Source organism: Tubulanus polymorphus, chromosome 2 (genome assembly GCF_964204645.1).
Source record: "Tubulanus polymorphus chromosome 2, tnTubPoly1.2, whole genome shotgun sequence".
NCBI lineage: Eukaryota > Metazoa > Nemertea > Palaeonemertea > Tubulaniformes > Tubulanidae > Tubulanus > Tubulanus polymorphus.
The window spans coordinates 4,484,233-4,501,099 of record NC_134026.1 but is presented as its reverse complement, the minus strand read 5'-3'; the positions used below and the strand labels follow the sequence as shown (position 1 = coordinate 4,501,099).

The 16,867-nt window shown below is 38.5% G+C and overlaps 1 protein-coding gene and 1 long non-coding RNA gene across 2 annotated transcripts; both read left to right on the top strand.

Moving 5' to 3' along the window:
- The first annotated feature begins 1,390 nt into the window (after nt 1-1,390).
- LOC141899989 (uncharacterized) lies at nt 1,391-3,496 on the top strand. The gene is made up of 4 exons (XM_074786666.1): nt 1,391-1,413; nt 2,691-2,757; nt 2,846-2,988; nt 3,150-3,496. The coding sequence occupies exons 2-4, from the start codon at nt 2,718-2,720 to the stop codon at nt 3,429-3,431; spliced, it is 465 nt and encodes a 154-aa protein (XP_074642767.1). The 5' UTR covers nt 1,391-1,413; nt 2,691-2,717; the 3' UTR covers nt 3,432-3,496.
- Nucleotides 3,497-5,044: 1,548 nt separating this feature from the next.
- Nucleotides 5,045-5,663, top strand: LOC141900798 (uncharacterized). The gene is made up of 3 exons (XR_012618784.1): nt 5,045-5,126; nt 5,195-5,282; nt 5,375-5,663. It is a non-coding gene; the product is annotated as an uncharacterized LOC141900798 (long non-coding RNA).
- Nucleotides 5,664-16,867: the final 11,204 nt, after the last annotated feature.

Sequence of the window (16,867 nt, the reverse complement as noted above, 5' to 3'; positions counted from 1 at the left end):
TCACCTCGGTTTTGGCTTCTCAGTAACTGTTTGAGTTTGGAGCTGCATCTTACCCGACTAGATTGGCTGACCAGCTTGTATCGTTAATGATTCTACATTTTGTTTTAACCTTTGGTCATCCCTGGTCTTCTGGTAATTGGTCATCTCCTAATTTACCAACTACCAGGGATGACCAATTGCCAGATGACCAGAAATGACCAATGGCCAGCGATTACAGATTGCCAGCATAATTGTATGATTGATTTTCTGTTTGTGAATGAACTTGAGAACAGTCGCTGTTCTTTAATCCTATCAGTTACAGCCATGTTTTGATAAAATCTCTTGCACAATCACCTCTAAAACTCTTGCACAATCACCTCTAAAACTCTTGCACAATCACCTCTAAACCTCTTACACAATCACTTCTATCTCATCTCTATAATAAAAACTCATATTTTAACTGTCATCAATCAAAACGTGGTTGTCATTGATGTTCACAGAAACTGAAATCCCAGAATCTATTTTGTAAACCTGAATAAATGTATTTATTATTGTGTTGTGTTGTTTATTCAGCGCGATCTGTGGTGATTCAATCACGTGATCCGCTCAAGTTTTTTTTATGTCAACTCCCTCCAAAATTCTGGATCCGATGTTATCCATTGTAATTTTAGACCATAGAACAGAGTTTTATGTTTATGTTTGGATGAACTTAAGTCTAAAATCGCTTATTTGAAACTTTGTTTAAATCATTATTTCACTAAACTTGTCCAAATCCTCGATTGTCAATCTTCCATATCCGAAACCCGGATCTAGATTTTGGAATGTTAACGTAATGATAAAACTGGTTAAAGCGACAACTTCAGTTGTAATTATCTCTTAACGCCATTCAAACCACTATTCCGTCGCCGTAGACCAGTTTTGTCATTTATCGCTTTCGCATCCTCCCGAACACGTGTGTGGCGAACGAATCGTCACGTGGGGATGCGGCCCGGAACCCATTCATTGAATGTGGGTGGAGGCTCGTTTGTATGTCTGATTGGACAGTTAGACTGGTTGCCTGTCCAATACTGCACCGAAAACCCAAAAGGCTCATCCTTGCTTGCCAGGGGTCCGGTATCACTCCCGAACTCGCTTCCACCAGCCCCCTGGCCTCACGAAGCGTAATTTCATTACTGGCGCTGTTGCGCGTGACGTCATATATCGATTTGCGAAATACTTCCTTGTTCGGTAAAACGTTCGCTGATTGGTTGATTTAACGGGAAACCAACAGAAGTCTACTGACGGATTGTTACAAGCGCTGTGATTGGTACGACCGGATTCTGGTCGGCTAGTAACGACTCGTGAGGTCAAGGGGTTCGGGGAACAGCTTTAGCGTAGTGGGTTCGAATCCCTTGACGGGTGAAGATGAAAAGGCAAGGTTTGAAATCGGTTTCGGTGTGTAGGAAATTCGCATTTGTTCAGTAAACCGCTTTGAGAGCGTTGCAACATCAAACCCCGACATGGCCGAATAAGGAAATTTCTGCGTTTTCGTTCTGTCGCATTTATTCACACTACGGTAAAACCGGTTTATGACGCAATAAACCGATTGCTTCGATGCTTTGACAAATGGACTCTTAATATCCACATATCCAGTATAATGTTGACCCAGGTTGCGCTTCTTGGCAATAGTCATATGATATGGGCTAGAATTATTGCGATGAAATCTTCGTACGCTTCCCAGTTCGACATATGAACCAATTAGACAGAAACCCGTTATCGCTGCTATGCAGCTACATTTTTCGATTGAAATTTGCTAACCGAATCCCGTGAAAACTACTTAGATATAAATACCTTTCGGAACTTGGATGTTTTAAAAAATCCAACTTTAAATTTGGCTAAATTCATCAAAATAGGTCTAGATGTATATAAATCCCTTAGAAGATAAAAAAAGGATCAAGCTCAGCAAGATGACTGATTTAACAGAGTACACACAATACGGTATAACCAATCTGCGACACCTTTTCGATAACCGTGGTACTGTACTAGATCCTGATGAGTTGCATAAAGTCTATGTTGAATTTGAGAATATAAGTTGTATAGGAACAATTTTATCATCCCAAATTTATAGAATCCAACTGAGAGGATCTATATTTCCGTTTGCTCTGTCTGATGCGGATATGAATTTATCTATCGCCCCTATAGTGTAGCTTCGCTACTACTCAAACGATTTTAGATGCAAACTGCCACGACCGGACTTAGTGGCACAGAATATACCGGCGGTAGGATGGACTAGACTGGAGAGTTTCCGTCTATTTTTCCATACTGTCACAATCATAATCTAACGTTAAAATGATTGTGCCAAAACATATGCCACTTTCGCGAGAGATAGCCAGGACCGATAGTGATATTTACCATGTACATATCATAAAAAGAGATATATGCAGAAATAATGTGAACGAAGACGATAGTACTTCGACAATTATGATAAATGATCTCTTTAATTGCCTAAATGCTTAGAATTGCACTCGACGCGTAGATGTTTGGAGATCAAAGAGCTCTCATTCACAACAAAGTTATCGATATCATCGCGAGTTAAGAATAATGCAGCGATGTGAAATTTACTGCGATAGCTTCCCGTCCCGAGGCCGCATATCAGAGATAAAATATATTTGAAAGAGATAAAACTCTTCTGTAAACAATGAAAAACGTATAAATCACAGATGATTTTTTAGCTGCTTCTTAGTGACTATATCGCCACCATGATCCGGGAAACTGTTGTATTCGCCCTGTGCATCGCAGGTAAATAGAAATGTCAAATGAATAAAATTCTGTTGAAGTAAATTCAACCCTATAATAGTCATGATGATTTCTATATGAATCACCGCAGGATGCTACGCCATAAGAGGGTGTTTTAAGGAGGATAATGATGCTGACCGCATCACCATCAGTTCATCTACACCCGTCGCTATCCGGTACGAAGGTGGACGATCACCTTGTTCCGTCATTGTTGAAGCTGCCGATAAGAGCAAAGTAAGCAATAGCTAAGTCTGATACATCTTCATCATCATCATTCCATATATATTTCATGTCCAAGATTTCGATAATGTGATTTACATTTCCCGCAAAAGGTATATATCCGTAAATATTATAGTCTAACCAATAATCCGATTTTGTATAATTTTGATTTTCAGAAATTGGGATTCACAATAAAGCAAGTCGTTACGAGAGCCTTATTTCAAGGTGATCATTACTTCAGCGTGGTGTCGTACAACGATCCAACCAAACTGTACGCGCCCCTAGCTAAGTACCAGTACACTGGGTACGATTACGATGAACAGGCCAGACACAACCCTCAATCGGTTAACGGCGCTCCATTCAAAACCACAACGGATGGTGCTTACCTACTGCTCAGCTACGAATCCGATCGCAACAGTGGATATCGTGTATTTGATATGGATGTTTGGCAAGAATAAGCTGCATTCTATCAAACATGTATATTTTGGTTTAGTCGTGTGCAAATAAATTCATACAAAGATCATATACTGCATATTTTTCAAATAGATTTGTAATGACCATTCCAAAGCGTTAGGTGTGCATTGCGTGCGACGCGACGATTCAAGCGGTCGCAGTCAATCGTGTCGCAGTGAGTCGCAAGCCGTCCCGAGGCCGACCTACGCAAGAGCAAAGACGTGTCGGAATATTTTTCAAGAAAACCAACAACCAATTGTTTTAGATGTCCCTTATCAGCTATCCCTGGAGACAGCCGACCATTGAGCTTGCAGAAATTATAAACGACATTATTACCGAAGTCATCAGCACCATCAACATTTCTAGGCTGAAAAAACTACATTTGACAACTTCCCGTGGCAGTGTGTCTAACAGATATATAAATCCAATGAAATTACAAAAAGTACACTCGAAATTCGAATCAAACAAATATCTATTTGATAATTCATCAATTGGGTTTTTTATATGTTCTTTGGATACTGAAAATAGTTGGACAGCGTGTAGGCCTATGTAGATTTACGGTCGCCAGGGAAATCAAATTTCGCCTTGGCAACAAGACGTCATAAGAATTCATATTTCGTGGAATGTGGTCATAGAATTTGCGATGCTGTGATTTGATTATGATGATTCAGTGATGTTTTCGTTACGGTTTTTCGCAATTTGTTCTTTTATTTTGTTGACAGCACGTGGATACACGTGAGTGTGAGTTTTGTAAGTGAACAGACCGATCTCTAAAGGCCTATAATTTCATGTGATTTCTTAGTGTCTTTGAATATCAAGCCCGAAACATAAAGAAACGACCGGATTTGTTGACACACTATGAAATCTCTTTTAGTAGGCCTACGTAAAATCTCTTTTCAGTTTCTTGAACAGCTTATTCGCGTGCGCGATAGAAATCCTTACAATTTTACATCGATCTGATGGAGATGAAATATCAACAGCAGATAATCGCTTCCAGAAGTACGTTATCGAAATGAATGAAATATTTTTCATTCTTATTGTTTAGGATTGACATTTGTTCCGTTTCTTACCTTCCAGTGTCTGTTTTTCGGGTGCATGCGCTTTGACTCAAAATGATACTGATAATTTCCCTGATTCGACTAAGTTTGATGTATTGGACGATAAGGATCTCACAACATCTACGAATCCAGTTATTTTTCATAATCGATGGGATCTGGGTTGCTCAAAGTTGATATTGATGGAGCTGATTTTATTGCTAAATATATCCCTGAATATTGTTCTGACAAATTTCATGAGCTTCGTATATCAGGGTAAGAGAGCCTATAGATTTGTTTCATTTCAATCACTCTGACGTGAAATACTTTTTTAATATACTTGAAATTTCATTCCGTATTGACACGTAATATCCGTTTGATATAGTTGAATTAGGTTTCGTTAAGAAAAATGGCGCAGCTGGTGAGAGCAAGGCCCCTGCCAATTCCTTTATTGATGAGAGCGCAAATGAAACACAGGAGGCCAACAAAAACGTCCAAGCTCGCGAGAAATTGCCACTATCTATTTCCATCGCGCCAGAACTAGAAGACTTTCGTCTGATCGTCAGTGAATCCCGGGTCAAAGCTTTCATGGAAAATGCAAATATCTCCGAAGAATCGAAACAAATGGCCCTAAAGTTACAGTTCCAGTTGGCCAAAGTTACGAAGGTTTATACTGAATTCTGTTAGGTCGTAGCTGATCATATTCAGTAATTATATCATTTTTTGATCAATAGAAAATAATTTTGATTTGTAGTGTTGGGTTCACATGAGACTAATGCGTGAAATGGCGGTGAAAACTTACAGTAGACCCTGGTTCAAAAGGTAAAACGAAGTATATACAGCGTTTCGAGAATGAGTGGGTCGATATCTGTTTCGACGGTGGATAGAATTTATATATATTCATTCATTTTTAGGGAAATGTTAAAAAACAAGCAACGGTTTTTTCTACCAGAAGAAGATCGCGACACGATACCACCAACCACTGATAATCCATACGACTATGTATCATCTTCTACCTTGTCGATTTGAATTCATCTTCAACCGAGCGATATTTCAAAACAGTAGTTCAAAAGATATAATCAATTGATAGGACAGTGCACTGGAAAATGCTCCGACCTCTGCTATCCTAGATAATTTTAACGTTGTGCTCAAAACATATGTCATTTTCACGACAGATAGTCACCGACCGATTTCAATGTTTGTATAACGATTAGAATAAAACAAATACATATAGTATCATCGATGTTTACATTTGCACGATATGAAAAATGATTTTCTATTTGGTTGAAAATGTATTGAAACGAAACACAAGAATAAAAGTATCGTTTTCTATTTCATTTCTGTTGTTAACCTCTGAGATTCATGATCGGGATGAAGTAATGTTGGAAACTTTGAAATAAGAAACAAACCGGGTCCGGGTTACACAATGGTATTTTTCAGGTTACACTGTTTCCGAGAAAAAAAATTAACAACGTTTTATAGAAAATTTGGTTCATCTGTATTTTGTCTTATGCAGAGCAAAAACCTTTGCCCTGAAAACTAAGCAATCTCTTCGTTCATTCAACGCCCCAGAGGCACCGTCGTCATTCTAATAACATCTAAAAATCCTAAACAGTATCATAGCATTATAATTATAAGAGAAAATGAAGTTTTTCAATAAGCAAAAACAAATCTACATTCTTATTTACAAAATGTTTTACAGTTTTTGGAGTTTGAGATTTTTTCCCTGGGTCCGTCGCCAAATTTTGACCGTCAAGTGCTGCCCCTGAATATATCATTGGCGTAGCACATGCGAACTAACTTAATTGAACAATATTCCCACTGTGGCATGCGAGAATAAGTTTGTTCACATAATCGCCGTCAATGATATGTATAGAGGCAGCACTTAACGGTTAACTTATCACATAGATCGATATTTCTATTGTGCCATGCGGGTAATATACCATATGATACCGGCATCATCAAACGGCGCTTGCCTAATGCTTAATTACGACACTGACCGCGACGGTAAATCGCATGTTTTTGATGTCGATGTTTGGTAAGAATGAATTGCTATTTATCCAAAGCATCCACCACAGCATCCATACCCATCGCAACACCAGGTACCGACACATACTATTAAGCTTATATAAGAAACTCTATTACGGTAAATTCAGTATTAAATGGACGATTGAACTGTCTGACATAGATAGTTATGATGAGGAACCAGCTGTTCCCACGAGATACCTTACGAAAATACTCGTTTTCTAATTGTCAATTTGACAAATTATACACACAAGTTTGTCGAACGTCGACGCCGCATTTTTTGTCCTGCGATCGCGGAGATTGACGAGACTGAACGAATATGGAACAATCATAGATGGCGAACGGTTTCAAGTTAACAGACACTAGTGCGGACAATTCCGCAACCTTTCTCATTTTACGCATCGATTTCTCGTCGAAATATGTAATTTGGAAAACCGTTTTGTTCTTCCTTCAATCTCCATGTAATGCATCGTATAGGCCCTATATGTTTACAAAAGACAAATTTCGCCACACGGATTCTAAAAAGGCGGTTTTGAAATCATGATCATCCATACAAATGCGAGATTATCAGGCGCTTCGCCGAGATTTAATGCTCAGCCGAGTCACGAGATAAGGGCGCCGGTTGAGAGAGAAAAATCAAATGCCGTGTCGTTTCGCCAAGTCAACTTCGATTTAGCTTTCATCTTTTGCGGCGAAGATTTATCGAAATTTTTCATCGCAGGATCTACCGTTCATTATAAAGTCGTCAATTCAAATTTGAAATATCAAGTTTAATCAGAATTAAATTACTCGACATTTGGTCACACAGTGTCCAATTTCCTTTATATTCTGAAATCAAATTGTTGCATTTATGACCGGCCCATAGAAAGACTTCAAATTTGTATTCCCCCAGTGCATCGGTAAAGTCGACAAGCGTGCTTGAAAATCAACTTCATTTCAACTCTACGTTCACTCGCAATCGTTATCAAAATACATCAGTGTAGAATATAAATATAACCTTAATCGCATCAAATCGAAGTTGAATGTTGATATTTCGTGGCGTGAATGCTTAATTCCGCACAAGAAAACGTAAAAAATCTAGAACCGTGATTTCTAATGGAATTTATTCTGTGATCTTAATGATCACCATTCACCCGTTTCGGCGAGCGATTTCAGATTCTAGTAGATGCGACGGTAAGTAAACATTATGACGTTGACAAACGTGTATACAATAGGACCGATGAATGATACACGTGTACCAGAGACTAGAACCAAGAAAGCCAGTTCTGGTGACTCTTCAGTTTACGAGGTTCTTCGACTCCTTATGAAGTCATCATCCAAATGAATTAGAAAATGAAATGTTTCAAGCAAATAATATTATCATCTGATTCTTCATTTTTCTATTTTCATAAATGATTACTTCATTTTTTTCATTTCCTTTCAGAGTTCCTTGTATCATCGAATCCCCTCGTATTAGGTCATGTGGTGCATACGAAGGGAATTAATAGTAAACATATCCTTGAACAAGTTGAGTTCAGTTTTACGACTAAAAGTACTACATGTAGATCCCCTTTTATTGCCCGATTCCGGTAGGTTGTCCTGTATCGGTTAGATTAAGAAAATGGAAATGCCTAGAGAGTAGTTCTGAACATAAAATGTGACGGTGACAATGTAACCGATATTGGACATAGACTTAAGCATACGTAAATGGAGGTCGACAACCCGCGGCAGTTTTTATCTGGTCAACGAGTGATGAATGAGGCGAACTTTGACATCGAGTTTATCGCCATGTTGCAGAATTCCGATACTCGTGGGAAATGGTTCAGCGTCACCATTATATTACCTATCATGTCTTTCGCCAACGAGTCGGAATTTTTGTTGAATCGAAGCGAATAGCAACATTAACAACCAGCGGCCATCATTGATGTGACCCAAGGACGTTTGGTCATGATCATGTTAAAAGGAGCTAGGTAATGTTTCTTGTAAAGCACAACTTGAAAAGAACTTTTAATCATAACAAAGTTTTTTCTTCATCCTTTTTGGCGACCTCTCACTCGAGGTTTCCGCTCGAGAAGTTGCCGTTTTATCCACCGTCGACTTTTTATTCCAGATAGCGGTGAGGACCTAATAGTTTGTAAGAAGAGGCTGAAAACTCCTTTAATGAAACCTGTAATTGAAATGTAGTAATGCCTCTGTATTGTTTTATATTACAATCTTATTGTTTAATTCTGTTTTATCTAAAACGGCACGAGTCTGTGATGAGAATGACGCTACATGTAAATGTAAATAAACATTATTATAATCATTTTTATGACTAAGTTTGTTATACCTATTCGGCCATTCAGGTCAAAATAACTAGACAATGAACTGCTCTTCTCTGACAAAACTGCCATTACCAATCGAAAAGTTACTAGGATTATATCGGATAAAGTGCTGCACGAGACGACAGGCCAAGCCGGTAACATTTTTCACTCGCTAAACAGAATCAGATCATAACAAATGCATGAACATTCTTAATCCCCTTGACCTTTGTTTATGGGAAGACCCAGTAATCGCGCGATCAATTTTACCTAACTCATATTCACGAGGTTATCAATTTCGTGTATAAAAACACGATCTAGAATGCTTTACCTGACACCGATAATTTCGGATAATATGTCCACAAAAAATTTGGATTCTTAGCCGGATAGTTGTCCCCACGTTTGTTCCATTACTGATGATGATGATCATCATGATGATGATGATAATGGCTCATTGCGATTTCGGGCAGCAAATGACTCGCAAATCCGAACTTACAGGAGAACATTGGGCATAAATTGGGTACATTATCGCATTTGTGATCACCATCAAAATCGCATTTGTCAGGATATTGGGTGGTATTGGGTGGTCGATAGTCAGATTACGGGCCGGGAGAGAAAGCTATTGCAATCATAAGTAGTACTGCCGATACTAGTTACATTTCAACCTTTCGCCAATAAATAACAAGCATGGGATTGGTCTTAAATGGGATGAAGTTTGAGTGAGGTCTCTCGAACGCCGCACCTATATGTTCCATGTCAAATTTGCATACGTACGATTTACGTCAGTTGTGCACCGATCCTTTTTTGCAACCGCACTGGTTGTGGTCACTGTAAAACAATCATGTTTTCTGTACCATACACAATCAAAAACTGCCACATACCTACGCCATATCATTGTAAATAAAAACAAATACCAGTAAAGTTCCTCATTTGACAATTTGACAATATCTAGCCTTTTCGGTACTATCATATTGATATTGTCGCAGAGTTCAGATTGGTTTTTCGGAAAAGCTGAGGCATGTTTGACCGATTTACGAGCGCGGCAAAAAGTAGATGTCAAAAGGTCGCATGGGAACTGCCGCACCATAACATGACTATATTGGCATTGTACATCTACAATAAACGATGGTTACTCGTATATTTGGTCCCGGTGGACACATCGTAGTAGTTCCATGTAAAACAGTACCGATAATCAGAAATTCACTTATGGATCGCCGACGACCGACCATTATCCCCGCGACGAAACGAGGTCGACGAATAGAACCTATACTCGACCTGGTGTTATTGGATGGTGCCGGCCGCAGCGTTAACCGCCAAAAACGTGTGACCTACAATAAACAGGAATCGATCGGAAAATGCCATTGGAAGAAATGCCTCTGGAGAAAATGATAGTAGGAAAAAATAAGAAAAAATTCAACCAATGTTTTTTTATCAATTCAAAATGAACAACTAGTTTATTTTTGAACTTTCTGTCTTCCATGCAGGTATGATTCACTACTACTGATACGAATTTCATTCAAACTAGTAATAGAACATAATTTTACTTCTTGTCACAATTTGTGCAGTCGGATAGTATGGCTGTTTCAGATATCTGCAACGTTGAACAGCTATCTCTTCATCTTCTGTCATCATAGACGTGAAACACGGAATCGAAACTATAAGCGAGGAGGAATAAATTGCTCTCAAGCTAGATTACAGCAAACAATTGTCGTAGATTGAAGTTCTTGATAATCATTGTAGTTTAACTTGAATTTTAATATTCAATTTACTTTCTATCGTTCCTGTTGGTTCCTACGGTGCAAAAATTGGCATTTTTTCCGCTGGAATTTCATCCGTTGACCGTATATACGGCTCTATCAACACGAGCGATGGAATTATTGCCGTTTCAAATATTAACCGATTTTAAACACTTTGGCATTGATTTTATTATCGCATCCGTCGTTTTTAGCAACACTTCGCGAACCTTAAACGACTGGTCGGTGCTGTCATCTAGAATGCCAATCCCAACGCAGTCTTCTCGCCTTGTTTTGAAATCAACGGTTATACTGCGGCGCAAATCACATCTTCTCATTCTCTGAATATACTTGATCTGTATTCAGCTCAAATATCATTTCGTGCATCTAAGGTTTCATTTCTCATCATCGAAAAATACTGAAGTCAGCGTAGTGTTTTCTTTTCAAATAACGTCATCCGCTGTTTTTCATTGACTTGCGTAGCGAAGCCCATATAGCTATCACCATATAGAATAGATGCATTACTTGTTTGGGAGCACGACAATTTGCGATATGTAGGTGTTTCCTATGATCTTGAAATCTTGACTTATTTATTGCAGCTACAATAGCTTGGTTTCTTTCGTATACTTCGTAAAATTAAGCACATTTGAAGACCTATTTTGTGGTTTTCTTCTATTGATTTTCGCTCGCGTTAGTTTATTTGTTGTGCCCCATTCATTCACTAATGAATTTGTAATTGTTCTGTTTAATGCGTATAAGTTCCACCTATTACGTGTTGCCATTATATTGGCATCACTTCTAGCAGTCCCAGGGCTAAAACGATCAGTGGTTTATGGGTTTAGTGTCTTACAAATTACTGTTTGAAGAATATATTATACATGTACCTACATAAAAATGAATACCCTAAAGGACTAAGGTCATTTGAACCAATTACAATGTAGTATCTGACGTATAGATAAAATCCTTAAAAAAACTATTAATTTCGTTGTTTCGTATTTGATAGAAGTTACGTATATCACAAAGGAAAAATCATGTACGTAGTGCACCAACTACATGGAAACACGAAAAAAGGGTGATTTATTACGAGTTGCGCAATCCAATCACAAATACATTCTCAGGGGGGTTATAAAATGAAGACACACTCTGATGAACCATGCATCCAATATAGTATTCGCCATTTCTCACGGTTTTCACTTTTACAAATTGCTACAAAATGTACTGCCATTTAGCCGTCGTAAAATCGTCGTTAACCCAAATCGCATCATAAACAAACTAATTTTACGACGAATATACGACTTATTAAATAATTTTCTTTCCAGAGGATCTCACACGTTCTTACGTATACGGTAGCTGTTCTTTTTCCCGATCCCTCATTGTATCAATACCCCGAAGGAATTCTTAGATAAGCATTTCTGGATTAAGCTTTAATCTCTTCCATCCTCCCTCGCGGGGACTTGAAACTTTGGCCATGTTCCAATCCCGCGTGGGAGGATGATCCTTCGATCGTAAATGGCTCCGTCGATAATACGTACATCTTTTTGTGACATTTATGCAGTATAGCCTACTTGAATCGGTCGTATACTCAGTCATTTCTTGTAAAAGTATCAATAAGTTTCATTAGTCTCCGTAACGTTGTGTAATATTCAATATGAAGCATTAAATGCTCTCGAATTTCCGTTTCCAGGTTCTCGATTATGGTATGTATTGAAACGTGACCTTTAAATAGGACCAAGCGTCTCTCTCGGCTCGTTAGTGCGTCGGACAAGTCAATATAAATAGCTACCGTTCGCATCCGTTCATTCCGTTTAAAGTCTAACTGCAACCCCGTCATTGTTACCGATTTCACCGCCTTCCGCTAAAGGTAATAGATTAGGGGTCGTTTTGACAGATGGCTTTTGTAGTATCGTGAAAACAGCGTCGAACGATTTCATATTAGACGCGTATGACTAGAGCCAATATACGTACCAAAAATGGCCGTTGGTACGGTGTATACGCGGGTCCTTCTTAACGGTAAATTTGCGATAAAGAACATAAAAGCTCATACTCAACCGTGTTTGCACAGCTTCTTGATTTCTAGTTGTGGTCCATTAGGAGATATTATCGTTCTCTTGCGGCAGCTATAGAGTTTATTTCGTCTTGATACGTTCGGGGGCAGGTGTTTTTCTTCGACCGACATGTTTCGACATCCGTTTGCTCGACGACAGAACATTAGCGATTTAAACATTACTGAACAGTGCGCCCGGTACACCCGGTATATTTGCAATCGAAAAAGAGACAATTCGCATTTCCTGACAAGAAACACGACAACATTTGTAGATATTTTCTTACGCTACAATGAGAAATGAAATTTTTGCCACACCCGCAATCGATGTTAGGAAAGGTAATTAGAAGTGGGTATTGCAAATTTCAAATTCTTTTCCTTATCCTCGTTAATCTAAGGAGTATTGAAAATTTCAGTTATTCATTCAGATGGCAGCTTGAAGGCGCGGATTTATGAATTATTTCATTTTCACGCATCTACGAAGCTGAGCACGGAAAATCAACAATTAAAAATTGAAGTGAATCAGGCGGAAATTGGATGTCACGAATATTTTTCGCAGTACATTCATCACGGCTGGGATTTCATCGAAATGAATTCATTCAGTGCAACACATCTGTTTTTGCCGTTTTGACTATGGCAGACGAAGTATCACTATGTCGTTAAATATACACCGGATTATTCATTAAGGTTTTCAGTTACTTTACAGAAAACCCTGTTAGCATTCCTGTGATTACTATTATTTTCCAGCAAAAAGCGTTCATAAAATGTCAGTTACTGGTTATCGAAGTATCAAACGTTTCTGGTGATTAATCTTTCGAAAATATCTCTAAGTTGCCAGACGAGACTGCTCGTATGTAGATGCTCCTGGTATAATTAAACCGACAACGGCTTCATGCGTTTGACGAATGGATGATTTGATTTTGAACTCCATTTTAGAAATTGGAAATCAAGATTTTTTTTCTTTTTACAGAAGATTCCCATACGGACATAAAATTTACAAAACAAAGATTTCGAAACGTTCAGTTTAATTTATAATGAAGGGGAGGGTGCTGTCAATCAAGATGATTCATTTCCTTCCATCTTCTATACGCTAAACAAGGCTGTTGGCTAAACATACGTATCTTTCGTCGATATGTAGACGGATGGACAACACCGAGTATACACGTAGCGATGTCCGTCTGGTGGTTCACCGACAAAAACAATAATATCGACGTACAAAACGTTGCTGGGGATAATTTGTGCCCCGCATCATCAGCAAAGTATTCGTTTCAAAGTGATGTGGCACATAGGAAATTAGCCGAAGCTGATCTATAGTTGCTGTGTGAGGTTATCGCGACTGCGTACAGTGATTGGCAATTTTCTGATCTCATTGTTAGCGAATAATGCATCCGAGATCGCCAGCCATACGCGTGAATATTTTCTATGATTTACCGAACGTCTGTGAATATACATATGTGTATATCATCTGATAAGACATCTCTCCGTCTGCGTTACTCGTATCGCATCTACCCAGGAGGGTTCGGTAGATAAAAACCGAGTCCGATGCGAAGAAACGAAATTGTATCGACTTTCCAAAACACGCATAACTAGCGTCAAAACGACTGGCATAGTTATTTTTCTCGATTGGGAACCTGTAAAAAACGAGAACACGAATGTTTCGCCGATTAGTAGCGGCAGGTAGTGAATAAACGGAAGAGAAATGATGAAACAAATCAACAGGGATTCGGTATCAGATTACAATTAATGTGTTTAAACTGTCGACAATCTGCGGTTATTGCGGCGGTGACACGTTGCAGAATCGACTCCAGTATCGCGTTTTGATTAATTGGTACCATTTGTCATCCGAGTATACTATTTCTATTTCGTAAAAATCATGCCTCTCGTACAAATCATTTCAGACGGAAGCGTCTCGAGAAATGCAGTTATTGTCGTGTTGTCGGGCGCACTGGTAACCGACCAGAATAAATGGCTGCTTTCTATTAAACTCGTTTTCAACGCCGTCTGACGACTACCAATTAGATCAACCGATGCATTACTATGTATGAGGGGTATTTCCTTTGCCTGAGATTTCCGGTGTCGAGGGACATCCCGAACTAACTTACTGAGCGTGGAACACATAAGAAAGCGGATATTTTGACCAGTATGTTCGCAGAAATGATGGATGCTTCACACCGGGGGAGATCGTGGTTTAAGCTCTAGTTCTAAATCACCTATAATTGCGCGAATTGGCGAATAGGAGGATTTTGGCTGCATTGGAGGGTCGTGGTTATTGTTTTTTTTGTCTGGCAAAATGATTGCATTCGTAGTACAATAACCACACTCAAACGTGGTGAACGGATAACAAGATAAAAACCCAAATTAAAAGAAATTTAAAATCGAGAATTTATTTATTCAAAGAAATAAGACACGACGTTTCTATCTCACTGTAGAGATCATCGTCTGGTTTTTTTCATTCGTAACTGACAATCTCGGAAATTGAATCGAATCACTTTATTAGATAATTAACGATAGTATTGATCTAAATTTGAATTCAGTACCAAATTCAACTCACACCGTGGGCGATTAAGATATGGATAATTTCATATCCCTCCATATAAAAATACTATTCCTGCATATACCGAGATTTTTTACCGAGTTCAAATGATGGATGGATTTTTAGAGAGGTTAAGGTTGTGTCTACTCAGTTTTAAGAATCATCAATTCATCTCGTAGTAACAATGATAATCAATACACCATGGCATAATTCGACATGAATAAAGGAGTCTCGATTTATTGATTATCGAAAATATATTAAGTAGAAACACAGCACAAATCTCTTTGGCGCTCGATGATTTTCTATTCGTTGCCGACCTGAAGCGCCGTATGACAAGCCGTCGTCTGAAACAGCCATGTTGCAGCAGACCTGGATTACAGTTGGCTGTAAACATAACAATTTTTTGCATCGATTGCGGAAGCTGGAGGCATAAGTGTCAGAAAATCGACAAAATTGATCAGCGAAAAGCTGTCAGAAAGCGGTTTGGCCGAAAAATATGTTTTACGACAGATCAGACTTGTCGGTGCCACTCGTCCGACACCATCAAATTCCAATAATCGTTAGAAATGTCTAGCTGCCCATCATCCGCAAAAACGGTATTCACTGCGTCACAGTAGAGATTAGAAATACATTTTTCCGTGTTTTATCTGCAATAAGATTAAAACGTCATGTGAACTTTATTAAAAAGTTAAAAATCTGAAGTATATAGTTTTGAAAAAATGATGACGTTAAAACGACGTGAGGATTGAAATTGGAATGTCTACATTTCACATCGCAAAATTCGCTTAAGATCTTAACGAACAGAAAGAATTGCGTGATAGTGTAATCATTACATGCTGGAAATGTAAATGTGGACGTCGGGATTCGGTATTTTGACCAATTTACACTTATTCGTACTGAACGTTTCTTCGGAGCTATATAATTACGCGCTGCGATCAATAATTTCATCGTATCACGTGTTTTCGCCATAAGACTTCATCCGGATATATCGGATTCGCAAAGTAAAACACGATGTCTTTGTTTATAGATATTCATTCGTAATACTATTGCTTTACTCATCTAAGGCTTCGTTAAGAAAACATCAGTGTATTGTTTTGGTTTCCTATTTTACCTCATTTTCATAATGGGATCGGTTCTTGTATTTTGGTTCGTTTGCAAATTATTCAATACGTATCATTTCCTTTAGTTATCTTCAGGACACGAAAGATCTGTAGAGTGCAGTTTAGGTAACTAAATGGCGTTCTATTAACCGCAAGAAGAAAATGTTCAATTTTCCGCGAACGAATCCGTTCATCATTTCCATTATGTACGTCAATAAACAATGCCAATCAAAAGTCGTTTGGATGTTTCCTATTCGATGTAAATGAAGTGAGTGGTCATTGCGTGACTGATCAAGCAAAGAACCTGCTAGGAATATACAATCAAGGCGCCATATGATTGACTACACCGACTCCATCGAAAGAATTCCCGAAACGCATTGTCCGCTCTAGTTACGGTACAAAAAGATCTAGCCAAATTAGATCTACGCACATTACAAACACCGCATATCCGGCTACATATGTACCATCAAAACACATATAGAGTTTATGTATTTTTAATACTATGACTTACGCCTAGAAACCATAACAGAAATTGCATGTCTATCTAATAAGGAACTGTCCATAAAAGACGCAAAAGGTCGAGGAGGAGTTTGTGAACTTTTGACTTATTGTGGGGTTGTTTGGATTCGGACGTTTTTTTCAAGTTAGCTTCCTTGTTGATACTATGACTTAAGTCGATTTAGCCGGGATGTAGTA